This window comes from Panicum virgatum, chromosome 2N, assembly GCF_016808335.1.
Source record: "Panicum virgatum strain AP13 chromosome 2N, P.virgatum_v5, whole genome shotgun sequence".
Taxonomy (NCBI): Eukaryota; Viridiplantae; Streptophyta; class Magnoliopsida; order Poales; family Poaceae; genus Panicum; species Panicum virgatum.
Genome location: NC_053146.1, coordinates 33,329,717 through 33,344,370, shown reverse-complemented (window position 1 = coordinate 33,344,370; position 14,654 = coordinate 33,329,717). Strand labels below are relative to the sequence as shown.

General features: G+C 45.1%; 1 protein-coding gene across 3 annotated transcripts; it reads right to left on the bottom strand.

Annotated features, from left to right (window-relative positions):
• Positions 1-11,422: 11,422 nt before the first annotated feature.
• Positions 11,423-14,123, bottom strand: LOC120660216. Of its 3 annotated transcripts, none has more exons than XR_005669436.1 (3): positions 13,552-14,123; positions 13,017-13,488; positions 11,423-11,702 (listed from the first exon to the last, which is right to left on the bottom strand). XR_005669436.1 is itself a non-coding variant. In XM_039938631.1 (3 exons), exons 1-3 carry the CDS (start codon positions 13,615-13,617, stop codon positions 11,557-11,559), a joined length of 294 nt encoding a protein of 97 aa, XP_039794565.1. In that variant the 5' UTR covers positions 13,618-14,117; the 3' UTR covers positions 11,423-11,556. The 3 variants fall into 3 exon arrangements, 2 of the variants coding, with proteins under 2 accessions (XP_039794565.1, XP_039794564.1); XM_039938631.1 differs by having other exon boundaries at positions 13,017-13,098; positions 13,552-14,117; XM_039938630.1 differs by lacking the exon at positions 11,423-11,702 and adding an exon at positions 12,253-12,659 and having other exon boundaries at positions 13,017-13,098.
• Between the last annotated feature and the right edge of the window lie 531 nt (positions 14,124-14,654).

Genomic DNA, 14,654 nt, shown 5'->3' with positions numbered 1-14,654 from the left:
CATGATCAACAGCACAAAAGAAGTTAACTAACTTCATAAAATGAGTGGTGGTGATTTCCTATACGATTAAGTCATGGTTTGTAAATAAATCAACAACTCAGAATACAAATAGTAATAAAATCTACCAAAATTACACTAAACAGAACATGAACAAAGAAATCTACCCTACAAAAATCATATTAATACATGTAACCATTTAATCACAATAAATCATTTATGCAGGCAACACCTAGTACAAGCTTGAATTATACAGATCAAAATAGAGCAAAACAGAAGCTCAAAATTTAACAGGAGATCTACACAGGGATGATTTATCTACTGTGAATTTTTCATGATTTTATATACACAGAATTAATTCTGAGAAAATAAACAAAACAGACATCATTTTAGAAATATTCAATTTTAGCTTCTGTTATAGCCATGAACTAAGGCTTAAACTTCCTGGACAAGTTAAGGTATTCCAGATGAACACTCAGGAATATTTTCAGGATTTAATAAGAACAGAAACTATTTATCATAAATAAAGTGTACTAAACAAAGTTTAAATCAAAGAAAAAGCTACACAAGAGAACTGATCATGACATTTTTATAGAAAAGCTAGTGTAACATGAGTAAACTACCACAAAAATTTCAGAGCAAGACCAGCTTTCAAGCATTAAATAAGAAAAAGACTAAACATCTAGTATTTATATACCTAGTAACACAAATCAAGGTCTACAGCAAAAACTTGTAACTACAGCCTAAAATATTATGGTTCTACTGCATAGAGCTCTTCAAGAGGATTCGAAAACATCAAGATTTTCTATTTTATGAATTTTCTACGAATTGATCTAGAATTTCAAAGTTCACAGCAAACTAAAACAAACAAGTCCTTATAGCACTATTTCCCTGAGTCACTGACATCGCAGACAACCCCCTGGGGTTTATCAAATTCAAACCCGAGGTCCTCGGGTCGGGTCAGAGGGGGAGCGCGGGTTTGACCGGCGATTTCCCGGCGAGGGGCTCACCGGCGGCGAGGGTGGAGGGGTGCGTGAGCCTCACGGGTTCAAGGCGCACCTCTGGGTGCTTGGAATCGAGGCTAGGGCGGTCGGAGGTGGGGTGTCGACGGCGAGCGGCGGCTTGCGGGCTCGGAGCACGGCGGCGGGGTGGCTCCGGTGAGGTTTGGGCGAGGGGAAAAGGCCTGGGAGCTGCGCGAGGTCGAGGCGGTGCTAAATGTGGGGGCTGTAGGGGTGGAGCGGGTCTGGGTTGGCGGCTCCGCGGCGGGGTGGAGCTCGCCGGGGTTCAAGCAGGGCGGCGGCGGCGTTCTGCGGCGTGGGAGCGAGGGGAGAGGAAAGGGACGAACGAAATCGATTGCTGGGGTTTATGTAGTGCTTAGGCGCTCGCTAGAAGAGGCCGGCGGCTGCTGCAGCTGGCTCTCCACTGCGACGGCGAGGTGGCGGTCGCCGGGGCGGTTCTGGAAGCGGCGGGGCACGTGGCACGGCCGGGGAGGCTCCAGCGCGAGGCAACAGGAGGGGGAGGTGGTCGTCCGCAACGCGTGGGCGCCAGCGCACGGCGGAGTAATGGCCGGAATGGCCGGGAAGGCATCGGCAGCGGCGCTGTCGGTGGCGTCGGCGGCGAGAACAGAGCAGGGAGGTGGGAGATGGTCATAAGGGTCGATTTGTAATTTCCAAAAATTCCAGGGACCTCTCTGTAAACAAGCAATAACTTTTAAACTAAAGCTCAAATGAAAAAGTGCCCAACATGAAAGTTGTTCAACTTTTCAAGATCTACAACTTTTATGTTGTGCAAAAATTTATTTGACCAAAGATTCAAGAGCTAAAATTAAAATCATTGAAGAGATTTTGAATTCTAGGAAATTTGTCTTTTTCAAAGCAAATTCACTTCAACTCTAGACTCAAAAGCAAAAATGGCTGCCATGCATTAAATGCACTGAAATTTTGCGAAAACACCCTCCACTAAAGCTATAATTACACAACCTATTCAACACAACTGCAGAAAGGACCTTGCATAAAATCATAATTACACATATAACCTTTCATAATTACAAAAAGATCCTTTTTAAGCAAATCAAACACATGATGCATAGTAAACATACATAATTACTGTGCAGACACCTATTTAATTACTGTGCAGACACCCGGGGTGTTACAGCTTCTTCAATGAAGTTGATCATATCATACTCTTTATTATCGGGTTCTAGGAAGATTTTCAGACGATGGCCATTTACCTTGAAGGTCCTACCTCCGTCATCTTGGAGAGTAATTGCTCTATGTGACGCAATGTTGATGATGGTGTATGGTCCTTCCCATTTGCTACGAAGCTTGCCATGTCCGAATAGCTTAACCCTGGAATTAAAGAGCAATACCTTATCTCCTGGCTTGAACTCCTTTTGCTTGATACTTTTGTCATGCCACTTCTTTGTCTTCTCTTTGTAGATTTTGGCACTATGGTATGCTTTGTCCCTCCATTCTTCTAGCTCTGATAGTTGTTGCTTCCTGAGTTGATGGTCCTTAAGTCAGAAAAAAAGCCATCAACTCCTGCAGCTTTTCCGATCAATCAAACACCAAACGTAGTTGTAGCACTTAATTCTAATCAATTCCACGAGTTTTGGTGATTCTTGGTTTGCAGGCACCCATACTCGGAATAAGGAGAAAACAAGCATAAGACGCAGCAGAAACACACAAAAGACTTCATCCTATGTCACACTCACAATATGGGCCCATTTGACAGAGAAAACCGATGTCGATAGCGAAGACAACGGCAAGGAGCTCTTTTCCAGTGGTAGCATATTTTAGTTGAGCTCCTATCAAAGTCTTGCTAGCATAAGCGATCGTGTGATGCTTCCTACCTTAGTTTAGCCAAGGACGGCCCGTACGGCGTAGTCACTAGCATCACACATGATTTCAAAGGGGAACGTCCAATCTGGGGGTTGGATGATTGGCGCTGAGATGAGTGCCCTCTTAAGAGTGTGGAAGGCATCAAGGCACTCATCATTAAAGTCAAAGGGTGCATCCTTAGCTAAGAGGCTCATGAGGGGTCTAGCGATGTGAGAAAAGTCTTTGATGAAATGGCGATAGAACCCAGCATGGCCTAGAAAGCTACGGATTCCCTTGACATTAACAGGAGGTGGGAGCTTTTCCATAACTTCAATCTTGGCTCGATCCACCTCTATCCCACATTCAGAAACAAGGTGCCCTAAGACAATGCCCTCGCGGACCATGAAATGGCACTTTTCACAATTAAGCACTAAGTCTTTCTCTGCACTTCATTGTAAGACCTTATCTAAATTCTCAAGACAATGATCAAAGGTTTTTCCATAGACGGAGAAATCGTCCATGAAAACTTCCATGGTCTGCTCAATCATGTATGAGAAAATAGACATCATGCACCTTTGGAACGAAGCGGGTGCATTACACAACCCGAACGACATTCTATGATAGGCATACGTTCCATAAGGGCATGTGAATGAGGTCTTACTTTGGTCATCAGGGTGGATGGGGATTTGGTGATAACCGGAATACCCATCAAGGAAAAAGAAGAAGGAATGATTTGCAAGCCGCTCTAACATTTCATCAATGAAGGGCAGCGGGAAACGATCCTTCTTTGTAGCCTTATTGAGTTTCCTATAATCTATGCACATCCTCCACCCAGTAGGGAGATGTTGAATGATCAACTCATTCTTCTCGTTGGGGACAACTGTCAACCCTCCCTTCTTAGGCACAACCTGGACGGGACTAACCCACTCGCTATACAGCACGGGGTAGATAACCCCGGCGTGTAGGAGTTTCAGGACCTCCTTCATAACGACTTCCCTCATCGCATTGTTCATCCTCCTTTGAGGTTCCCTAGAAGGTGTGAAAGCTGGATCGAAGGGATGCGTTGGGTGCAAAGAGTTGGGCTAATTCCCTTTAGATCTTGGAGGGAATATCCCAGAATGGTTCGGTGTTTCTCTAGGACGGTGATTAGTCTCGTTGATTCCTCTTCTGAAAGTTTGTCGCTAATGATCACGGGAGACTAAGAATCACCGTGGAGGAAGGCGTAACGGAGCCCTGCGGGTAAAGGTTTCAACTCGATCGGAGGTCTAGGGGGAGACTCAAACTCGGATATGTCTATGGGTTTGGTGGGATCATCAACCTCCTCGATGAACTTTTCAGCATCTTTTTCAAGGAGGGATTCTGGTGAGTCAAAAGGGAGAATTCCCGCCACCTCCATGATCGGTTCAGAGTCAAGGTAAGTGATATGAACGGGGGTGCCCGATCTTCCGTCAGGTGAAGGATAACTCTCGTTTTGGTCGGAATGCGACACACCGATCCGGCTTCAAGTCAGCAACTCGAACCCCGCAATCTTAGCACCACAACTCCTCTGGTTATCAACCGTAGTCACAATCTGGTTGACCTCACCGAGAAGGTTAATCCCTACCTGCAAAACGAAGAACACAAGCAAGAACTCGAAAGAAACGCAACACTCAAATTGAAGTGACAACTGCAGATGAATGATTAAGCTCTAAAGTTGGGGTCCTACAAACCGAAAGACGGCGACTGTTCAAAGACAGATTGATCTAAAGCAAAACCCGAACCCTAATGAGGGCGGTGGCTACTGAGATATAGGGGATAGGGGCGTGGCTCCCCCTGGATGCGCCCCTAATGGGCTCAACGAAGATACACAGCCAAAAGGCCAAATTACGATGTCGCAGCACCGGGATAGATTTTGGATGCCAACTTCCTCGAACAATTCCCGATGGCTCAGAATGAGTTTGGGCCTGAAACCAACTCCAATAGAAGCTCCATGAAATTAGATTTCCATCCATATGTGAATCGTCAAATTTGGACTTCGGAAGTGGCCTGGGCGTCCAATTTACGTCAGGCTGCTCCTGGACTCCGAGGTGGACTCGAAGTTAAATTGGATTGGGCCTCCATGTGGCTTGGCGGCCCTTGCTGTTCCTCCACGCCTCCATGCTCCTATCCATGTGTTCCCTGGCCCTTTCCTTGGTTCCTAATCACATTGTAAAAATTAGGTAGCAAACCATTCTCACAATTATTAATAGAAACACTTAGGAGCGAACTCACCTCTAAATTTAATTGTCGCGCGCGAGCTCCTGTGATTGGACCTTGAATGGTTTGAATGTCCAGTGGTGGAACCTCTTGTATATCCATAGGAGTGATGTCCTCATCAGGAAGGTTCATCCAAAGAGTTTGCTACTCTGGAGATTTGGACCGAAAAGGTTTCCTTCCCTAGACGGACATTGAGTTTACCTTGAGTCGGGGCATCTATAAGCAATTTCTCAATGGGGTGCCCGATCATGAAATCGAAGTCTTGGACATCGAAAACATGAAAATCTAGGATCACATCGACGTTTTCGTGCTTGACAGTCACGTTCTGCAAAATTCCAATTCCTTCTAGAATTTTTCTAGAGGAAGTCTAGAAGGTTTTGTCAGTTTGTACCAACGGCTCATCTCCCAAGAGTTGGAATTCACATTCGCTGGAGATGATGTTGGCTCCGATAGTGGGACTGTAGAGATATCTACCAGGGTTCCTCTTATGGTACAAGGAATGGTTGACGGAGGGGAGCTGATTCGAAGAACTTCTGGTGACAGCTCCGTCTCCCTTGACCATTCGCTGGCCATAATGGTCACTACCTTCTTGACATTTTCCCTAAGGAATGTGGCTTCTATAGGATCTGTGGACGGGATGGGAACCGGCGGCTTCCTCGTGCTGAGATAGTTTGAGGTGTTTCCAAAATCTTCAAAAAGATCATCCTCGAATTCGAAAGGGAGCTCCGAAGGTTGAATTTCTTCTTCCTTCGGAGCCTCTGGTTAAGAAGAGGGTTCTAGAGTTGAATCTAGGGTTGTGAGGGGTGAAGGATTAGATTCGGCTGCTAGAATGTCCTCATGGCTTGATGTATGCTCTTCTTGGGAGGATCCGACGTTAGCAACGAAGGAAGTGTTTTATGTGATACGATCTAGGATTTCCCTACCTTTGGACGGAGTCTTATGGGAAAAGGATCCTCCAGCGGCAATGTCAAGGTAAAGGGCAGATTCTGTGTCGAGCCTGATGTAAAAATATTGAAGCAACACATGATCGGATATTGACAAGTTAGGGCTAGATTTCAGAAGAAGTGAAAACCTGGCCCAGGCCGCACCTATGGTTTCCTTCTCATTCTGCTAAAAGCAGAGGATATCCCTTTGTAAAGTGACAATACGGGACTGGGGGAAAATGAAAGACTAAACTTGTCTCTCAGTTCATCCCAGCTTCCGTTCACGCTTCCTACGATATGCGTGTACCATTGTTTCGCCCTCTCAACAAGAGAAAAGGGAAACAACTTCCACTTAAGGGTATCATGTGACATGCCTGCGATGGCGCGATATGAACACACTTGCTCAAACTCCCGTAGATGATAGTAAGGGTTTTTGCTATATAACCCAGAGAACGACAGTTTCTGAACCATAGCAATAAGGTCGGGGCGGAGCTCATAGCTAGATGCAAGAATTGGGTGGTCAGATTGCGGAGGCTCTAGGAGCTCACCCTTAAGAGCAGAGAAGCTTAGGATAGATGGCTACTCCATGATAGAAGGGGTGAGGATAGAAAAAAGAGATAAGAAAAAACAACAGATAAGAGTTTTTTTTGTTTTGAAAAGATAAGATACGAGGACCAACTAGGTTCGAAGAGAGATACAGCAACCATTCCCCAGCAACGGCGCTAGAAAGCTTGTTGGGTATTTTAACGACTGCGAATAAATCCACAAGCGCACGGATACCGTTGTAGCTTTCACCCGTGAGTATTCAAGGGTTATTGTATCCACAGGGAACGTGTGTGCACTAACTTCTAACTGAGTCGGTCCAAGAACACACGAAGATATGTGGCGAGGATAGAGAGGATTCCTGACGTAGTACTAGATGAGTTAAGGTCGATCTCTAGGGCTAGATACTCGCTTTGGGCACCGGCTTACCCCTGAAATGGTCAGGAGACTCTGGCCAACGGCTCTACGCTATATCTGAACATGGAGGGTGTTGACATTTCTTAGCGCAATCACTAGGAACGGGGGTGTCCCTAGCAACGGCGCCAGAAATGCCGTGTTGGTATGTCTTAACGTTTACAGAAAGATCTGCAAGCGCACGAATATACCGTTGTAGCATTTCACCCGGAAGTGTTCAGGGTATCATTATTTATATTTTCCCAAGGGATGGCAAGGTTGTGTAAAGATATTTACTAGTTCCATAACCATGACTTTATAAAATAAGGTGCAGACTACTGACTATACAGGGGTAAGTGATAAATAAACGGTAATCAGGGGTAATGTGACACACACAGAACAACCAACTCTCATGAATAAAGAATAAACAAGCACACCTAAGGTTAGTGGGAGCATAGGCACAGATCCTAGTATACTATTCATGTTAGCAGATAAGTTATGTTAGCCACATGCTTAGAGCTGTAGGTGCCGGGAAATTAGGGACATCGGGGAGAATGACCCACACTGGAGAACATCCAGTCCCGTTTCATCTTTGCATTTACTCCTACACGATACCCGAATGTCGGGGAGTACACTAACCGAGAAGCAGCTTCCCGGCGGACCGACAGGGCTGTCACCACCTGCGGTCTACCCCAGTCAAACCATGGAGCACCGTCATATCCGAGGGGCACTGTCATATTCGTAGGATCCCACATACCCGGGCACCATGCCCGCATATGAGGTCACTACCTCAGCACCCCCGGGTCCCCCACCCTTCGGATGGACAGGTAAGATGCTAAGGCAAGCCCGAAAGCACAACGAACCGATATCCTTGCCCAGATCATCTGATCTAAGCAAGCAACTAGTATAACTTGATAAAGCACATATCAAGGCTAAGCATGCTAAGAACATAGCAAGATAACTAAGAAGGAACTCAGAATGAATAGCATAACGAGAGTTGGAATACAAAGCCATACCAGAGGCCGAGGATTGCTCGCCGACCCCGAGAATGACTGGATTCACTAAAGGAGATGAAGTACTAGCCTTGCTCCACTATCCTAAGGAGTACAAGTCACAAGAGAGTGTGAGAGAGAGGCCTTCAAGTTGTGTGTGTGAGAGAGAGTGGTGGGAGGCCTCTTATATAGGTTAGTGATACAAATATGCGAGTAAGAGGTATGGTTTTTCTTCTTTTATGAGTATAGTTGACAGTCATATTTTGCACTTAATGACCGTCAACAGAGGACTACTAAGGACCAATAGGGCTGTCACCACCTGTGGACTACCTCACAGACTGTGGGATATAAGGCAAACGAAGGTAACTTTTAGCCTAGACACCACGTCTATGCTACTGATTACTACCGTAGTCTAAATTTGGTACCCCATAGCAAACTACGGCACTCTGTATAAATACAGAGCGACAAACCCGCGAGTAAGAGAACTGATCTCACTCAAAGATAAGTACTATGCAAGAACAGAGAATCACAAATACTATTGATATTTCTTAGCGCAATCACTAGGAACGGGGGTGTCCCTAGCAACGGCGCCAGAAATGCCGTGTTGGTATGTCTTAACATTTACAGAAAGATTCGCAAGCGCATGGATATACCATTGTAGCATTTCACCCGGAAGTATTCAGGGTATGGTTATTTATATTTTCCCAAGGGATAGCGAGGTTGTGTAAAGATATTTACTAGTTCCATAACCATGACATTATGAAGTAAGGTGCAGACTACTGACTACACAGGGGTAACTGATAAATAAAGGACAATCAAGGGTAATGTGACACACACAGAACAACCAACTCTCATGAATAAAGAATAAACAAGCACACCTAAGGTTAGTGGGAGCATAGGCACAGATCCTAGTATACTATTCATATTAGCAGATAAGTTACATTAGCCACATGCTTAGAGCTGCAGGTGCCAGAAAAATAGGGACATCGGGGAGAATGGCCCGCACTGGAGAACAACCAGTCCCGTTTCATCTTTGCATGAACTCCTACACGATACCCGAACGTCGGGGAGTCCGCTAACCGAGAAGCAGCTTCCCGGCGGACCGATAGGGCTATCACCACCTGCGGTCTACCCTAGTCACACCATGGAGCAATGTCATATCCGAATAATCCAGCATACCCAGGCACCATGCCCGCATATGAGGTCACTACCCTAGCACCCCCTGGTCCCCCACCCTTCGGATGGACAGGTAAGATGCTAAGGCAAGCCCGAAAGCACAACGAACCGATATCCTTACCTAGATCATCTGGTCTAAGCAAGCAACTAGTATAACTTGATAAAGCATAGATCAAGGCTAAGCAATCTACGAACATAGCAAGATAACCAAGAACGAACTCAGAATGAATAACATAACGAAAGTCGGAATACAAAGCCATACCAGAGGCCGAGGATTGCTCGCCGATCCCGAGGACGACTGGATTCGCTAAGGAGATGAAGTACTAGCCTAGCTCCACTACCCTAAGAAGTACAAGTCACAAGAGAGTGTGAGAGTGAGGCCTTCAAGTGGTGTGTGTTGTGACAGTGGTGGGAGGCCCCTTATATAGCCCTTGAGGTCGGCCCCCGCCAAGTTTATACATGGAAACATTCATAACCGCCTTCAGAAGGATCAGATCAAACTTCCCGCCAACATGCACCAGGATGGCTTTCAGGGGGGCTGGCCGAACCCCTGGTTCGGCCGGCCCACCTTGCCGCCTCTAGCCACCGTCTTTCTCTGGTACACTGCCTGGTGGGCCCTGATGTTGGTACGTCGGTGCCGGGGCTTCGTTGGTCGGTTTGGTCTGTCAGGTGGGCCTCTTTTGCATGTGTTACGCAGGACGTGATCTTCTGCGACTTTGTCTGTGTATTCTTCGTGTTTTCTTCTTATTTCGGAACTTGTGCTCCTGAAATCATAAATCTTCGAAAACAACTGTGGAGCTAGGTTAGTGATACAAATATGCGAGTAAGAGGTATAGTTTTCTTTCTTTTATGAGTATGGTTGACGGTCATATTTCGCACTTAACGACCGTCAACAACACCCCCAACCTAGCCTTTTGCTCGTCCCGAGCAAAACAAGGCGCTCGTTGTTGATCAGGAGTTGCTACGATGTTGTATTTCCAACTCATACTTAGGTACAACCAAATACTTCTTACCTTAATTTTGAATAAGTTGGCCTTTGTTCTTACCTCTTACTTTACTCCTGTGGAACTTATAGCTTCACCTCATCTTTGGCGGTTGAGAGTCAGAACGGTATCATAGAGTACTCATATTTCTTTCTCTTTAGTTCAACCGTCAATCCGGAGGTTTTGTAAAGTTTTTCAGAAGAAATTTATAAAGTTCCTCAGATGATCTCTCAGATCACTCAATGTGTATGATTCCTTACCAAGGATTTTTATTGTGCCTTTCTTCTTTGACCTATCTCTATTGGCTGTTTTTGTGGAGCTGTAGGTATGGAGGATTTGAAGGCATACCTACTTCTCATATTTTGCTAAGTCAAAACTAGATCCAAAGGAAAAACAAGTCATAAACCTTGATCAAGATGTGCAAGTGTGTGGATATTTTTTGTGGATGGTGTATGAACTCCTTTGTATGCACCATCTCTTTCTTTTTGGATAAGGGGCTTTCTTTTCTTTTCTTTTTTGACATGCCTAAGCATGTGGCATACCTTCTTTGGGTATGCATCTTTTATTCTCTGTTTTTTTTACATGCCGAAGCATGTGGCATACCTTCTTTGGGTATGCATCTTTTATTTTCTTTTTGCATAGCCCCATATCCTTGATATATTTTTGAGAGAGAGGTGTCATACATGGACTTGGAGTTTTATTTGTGGATGGATGTATATTTGCTTATTTCTAGTGTAGAAGCATAGCATGTGGTGGAAGTGTGTAGGTGATCTTGATCATGGGAGTATGAAATGAATCTCAATAAGAGTCACAACAATTTGACAAAGCTCAATGAGATAGCAAGCTGCATATGTGGAATGTTTTGCAATGAAAACAACATATGGCTTTGGATAGAAATTTCATATCACTACAACACATATGAGCTTCTGTGACGTTTTATTTATGTCACTGAAAAGTGGTATTTTTGTCATCTTTTATAATCTATGACACTTGCGTGACAAAAATCAGTTCGTCGCCTATACCATATAATAAAAGGTCTTCTGCGACGAAAACATAATTTTTCATCATAATTTTCATGATGATTCTTGCATCGTCACTAATTTATGACACAAGTTTTCGTCGTTAAAGATCTCTAAAATGTCACAAAACCTTGTACAAGAATGATGTGGTAGTGACATGAAACTGACGTGGCAGCACTATCGTGACGATTTCAATCTTATGTGGCAGCACTTTCGTGACGATTTGATTCGGCACCAAATATTTAGTGACCTAGCAGGCCCATACGGTGGGTTAATTTGAGCCCACATTACATTCCGCTCATTTTTTTTGCAATTAGATTGTCACAAAATAATACACATTCCTTCCATGTAATAACTTTATCACAATATATTAACAATTATAACAAGAATCATTCACACAACTAAAGTTGATAATACAAATAGATGTACAAAATCTACAAAAGCAAATTTTCTAGCATTCACTTGGGAGAAAATAACTATGCAGGGCAACATTTTGCATACACATGTTCATTTCTCACAAAAACAACAAAAGATCTGAACCCCTTATTGCTGCTTTCATCAAACCTCAGCATCTTCTGAAGAATATGGAGCTGGTACTTTTCAATTAATGAAGCACAGCTTCCTGCAAAATAGCACTATAGTAAGTAAAATTTCTTTAGGTTGCTATCAAGAAGACACATGGCTGTTTGTTTAGATAATGATAGAAATGCATGCTTAATTGCATCTCTGCATTGCAAAATGAGGAGCAACACAAACAGCAAGGAATTATGAATTAATTATTTGTCAGAGCAAATATTATTGCTCTCAGATCCGATGTAATTACGAAGAGGCCAAGTTGAAATAGGATAAAGCAATGACTTTCATTCACAGAACTGCACCAAAATGAAACATGTAGCAGACAAATACTGCAAATGTTATAAGCTAAATCAATATGAAACAGATCAATAATTAACTGATGCAAGACTAATAAGCCCAGACAAATACACGCAGATCGAGCACTAACAGATCATGAAAGAGCTGTACTACTAGTCTACTACAGGTTTTCTAATCACTATTAGATCATTTAGAATACAAATACAAGTGTTTTAAAGCAGGCCAAGATCACTATAAGTGATCTGAACAGGTTGACCTGTTCAGATCACTTATAGTGTATATAACTGTATATGTTGTAGTTGGCATCCAAAGAAGGGAATTTAAGAGTCCTGCCTGATTTTCAGAAGGCACAAGCCAGCCAGCAATCATGGAACATATGAACAATTTATCAAGCGGACAACAAAGTGTTGAAATAATTACAGCTAGTCAGCCTAACTAAGCTACGCAACGTTGCTGCAAGCTCAGTTCAAATCTTGAGACCGAGCGTTAGCACGGGTGGTTGGCTCCCCAGGTGCCGGAGCGGACCCGCCCGCATTCGAGCGCCGCTCGAGCGTGCGGTGCTCACAGGTACTGTAGCGTGAGTGGTGCGTGTGTGTGTCCTGCAGTATGGCGCGTTCTGAGACTCTTCGGGTAGCCTCGTCGGCATTGAGTCTGGTCAGCGTGGGCGACCAAAAAATCTTACATGACTCCTCAGTGCTCCTGGGTGCTTTCAAAAAAAAAAATCTTCGTCAATTGCCTACTGTAGAATAGTGACAGAAATTTTAAGGTCCAATAAATATTTGGTATGAAGCATAGTGAAGGCTCAAACACTAATTACTGAAACAAATGGTTTTGGACAAACTGCTCCATAACACTGTTATATGACAAACAATGGTATTACCAAACATATACAATTATACACCAAACATATAAAATATTTCTGAAGTGAGGATGATGCAGCTGGGCAAAACAAAGAGCAATAACGAATCAAATCGCAGCAAAAAAAAATCTCAAACTGTTGTGGTCAATATGATCCTAGTTGATATTACATGGATAGAAGTGTTCTGATTTTTGGGAGCAGTACCTTTCAAATATTTGTTGTCTAAAGCAAGAAGAACGATGACACTCTTTCTAAGTGTGGAGATCTTTGGCTTTGGCCTTCTCTCCTGTATGAAAGTTACATGTCCGAATTAATAATTTTCGCAATGGAAGGCAGATTGAATAGGCAGCAAGTAAAAATACCAAGATACAAACTGTTCAGTAAGCAACACAGGTACACTGAAGCCGCACTAATGACAACACTGATACATGTCATCTGTGGAAACAAACTTTAGACCACAACATCACGAACGAAAAAACAAACTGATAATCGAAGCCTCTTGCTAGTCATACACTAGCTGCTGCTAAGCTGCAACGGATCTAGCAGCAGCACCCAAACACCATCCCACGACATCCCTACCCCGAGATCGAACAAGGGGGCAAGGCGCCGCCACCGGCGCAGGCAGATCGGCGCGAGCGGAGCTGAGGTAGGCCGGCAAGGGACGAGGGTGGATGCCCTGCACCAGCACAGATTCGGTCACCCCGTAGCAAGGAGGAGAAGGAGGCACGAGCATTTTCACCTCGGCACGGACGACGTCCTCGATGCGATCCCCGACGCCTGCGCCGGCGGTGAAGTCGTCGGCCATCTCATCGCACTGCCGCTGCCTGGTTGTGGGGAGGGTTGAGGTTTGATGTGCTTTCGCCGCTGACAAGAAGTTTTATGGCAAAGAGTGGCGGCGGCGACGGCAGCCGCGGGTCCTCCTCCGCCACCTTCTTCACCTCCGCCGCCACCGGGGCCGGGGCCTGCTGCTGATCCGCCCCTGCCGCATTCGCCTTCTCCGCGGCGGCAGGAGGACGGATCTGAAAAGGGAATGCAGAAGAATGAGAGCTAGCTCTGCGGCAGAGAGGAGGGACGAGGGAGAATGAAATAAAGAGTGGCGAAGGTGGAGATGCGCCGTCGGTGGTGTGGAAGATGCGGCCGGCCGTCGAGGTGTGAGAAGCGGCCGGTGGTGGGGTGGATTCGGCGGTGGGGCGCTGTCGCCGCGGGCGAGGAGAGGCATTGCGGCGGCGGGGGTGGGAGCGACTGAGCGAGGGGAAGGGGTCGAACGTGTAGGGTTTCACTGAAGGAGTCGGTCTCAGGTTCGATTCTCTTGTGCGCCTCTTTTTCTTTTCTTTTTTTACATACGAGCTTGCAACTAAACTCGCCCTACGGTGGCAGTAAAAAACAAAATATATTCTACAGATGATTTAAACACAAGTTCAGATGCGGTCAATGGGTAAGCCTCGCTTGTTGCAGCATGTGGTCATGGGTTCAAACCCTTGTGAGGTTATATTTTTTTCCCCGCGCGTGGAGAGGTCGCTGTTTTTTTACCGCCATTTTAAAAAAAAATGCACGCACGTGTTGGAGCTTAATTTGACATGCCAACTGTGACATCCCGACTCAGGACTTAATATGATTAATAGGATACTCATACCAATAAGTTGCAACTTCTTTTCCGGAAGCCGATCTCGAAAGAACTCCGAGGTTAAGCGTGCTTGACTCGGAGAAATTTGGGGATGGGTGACCGACAGGGAAGTTCTTCTCTCGGGTGCGCACGAGTGAGGACAAAGTGCGCAGAAAAGACTGGACGTCGACTCGGAGACGAACGCATAGAAGTCCTCGTACTCCTGGTAGCTCTGATTG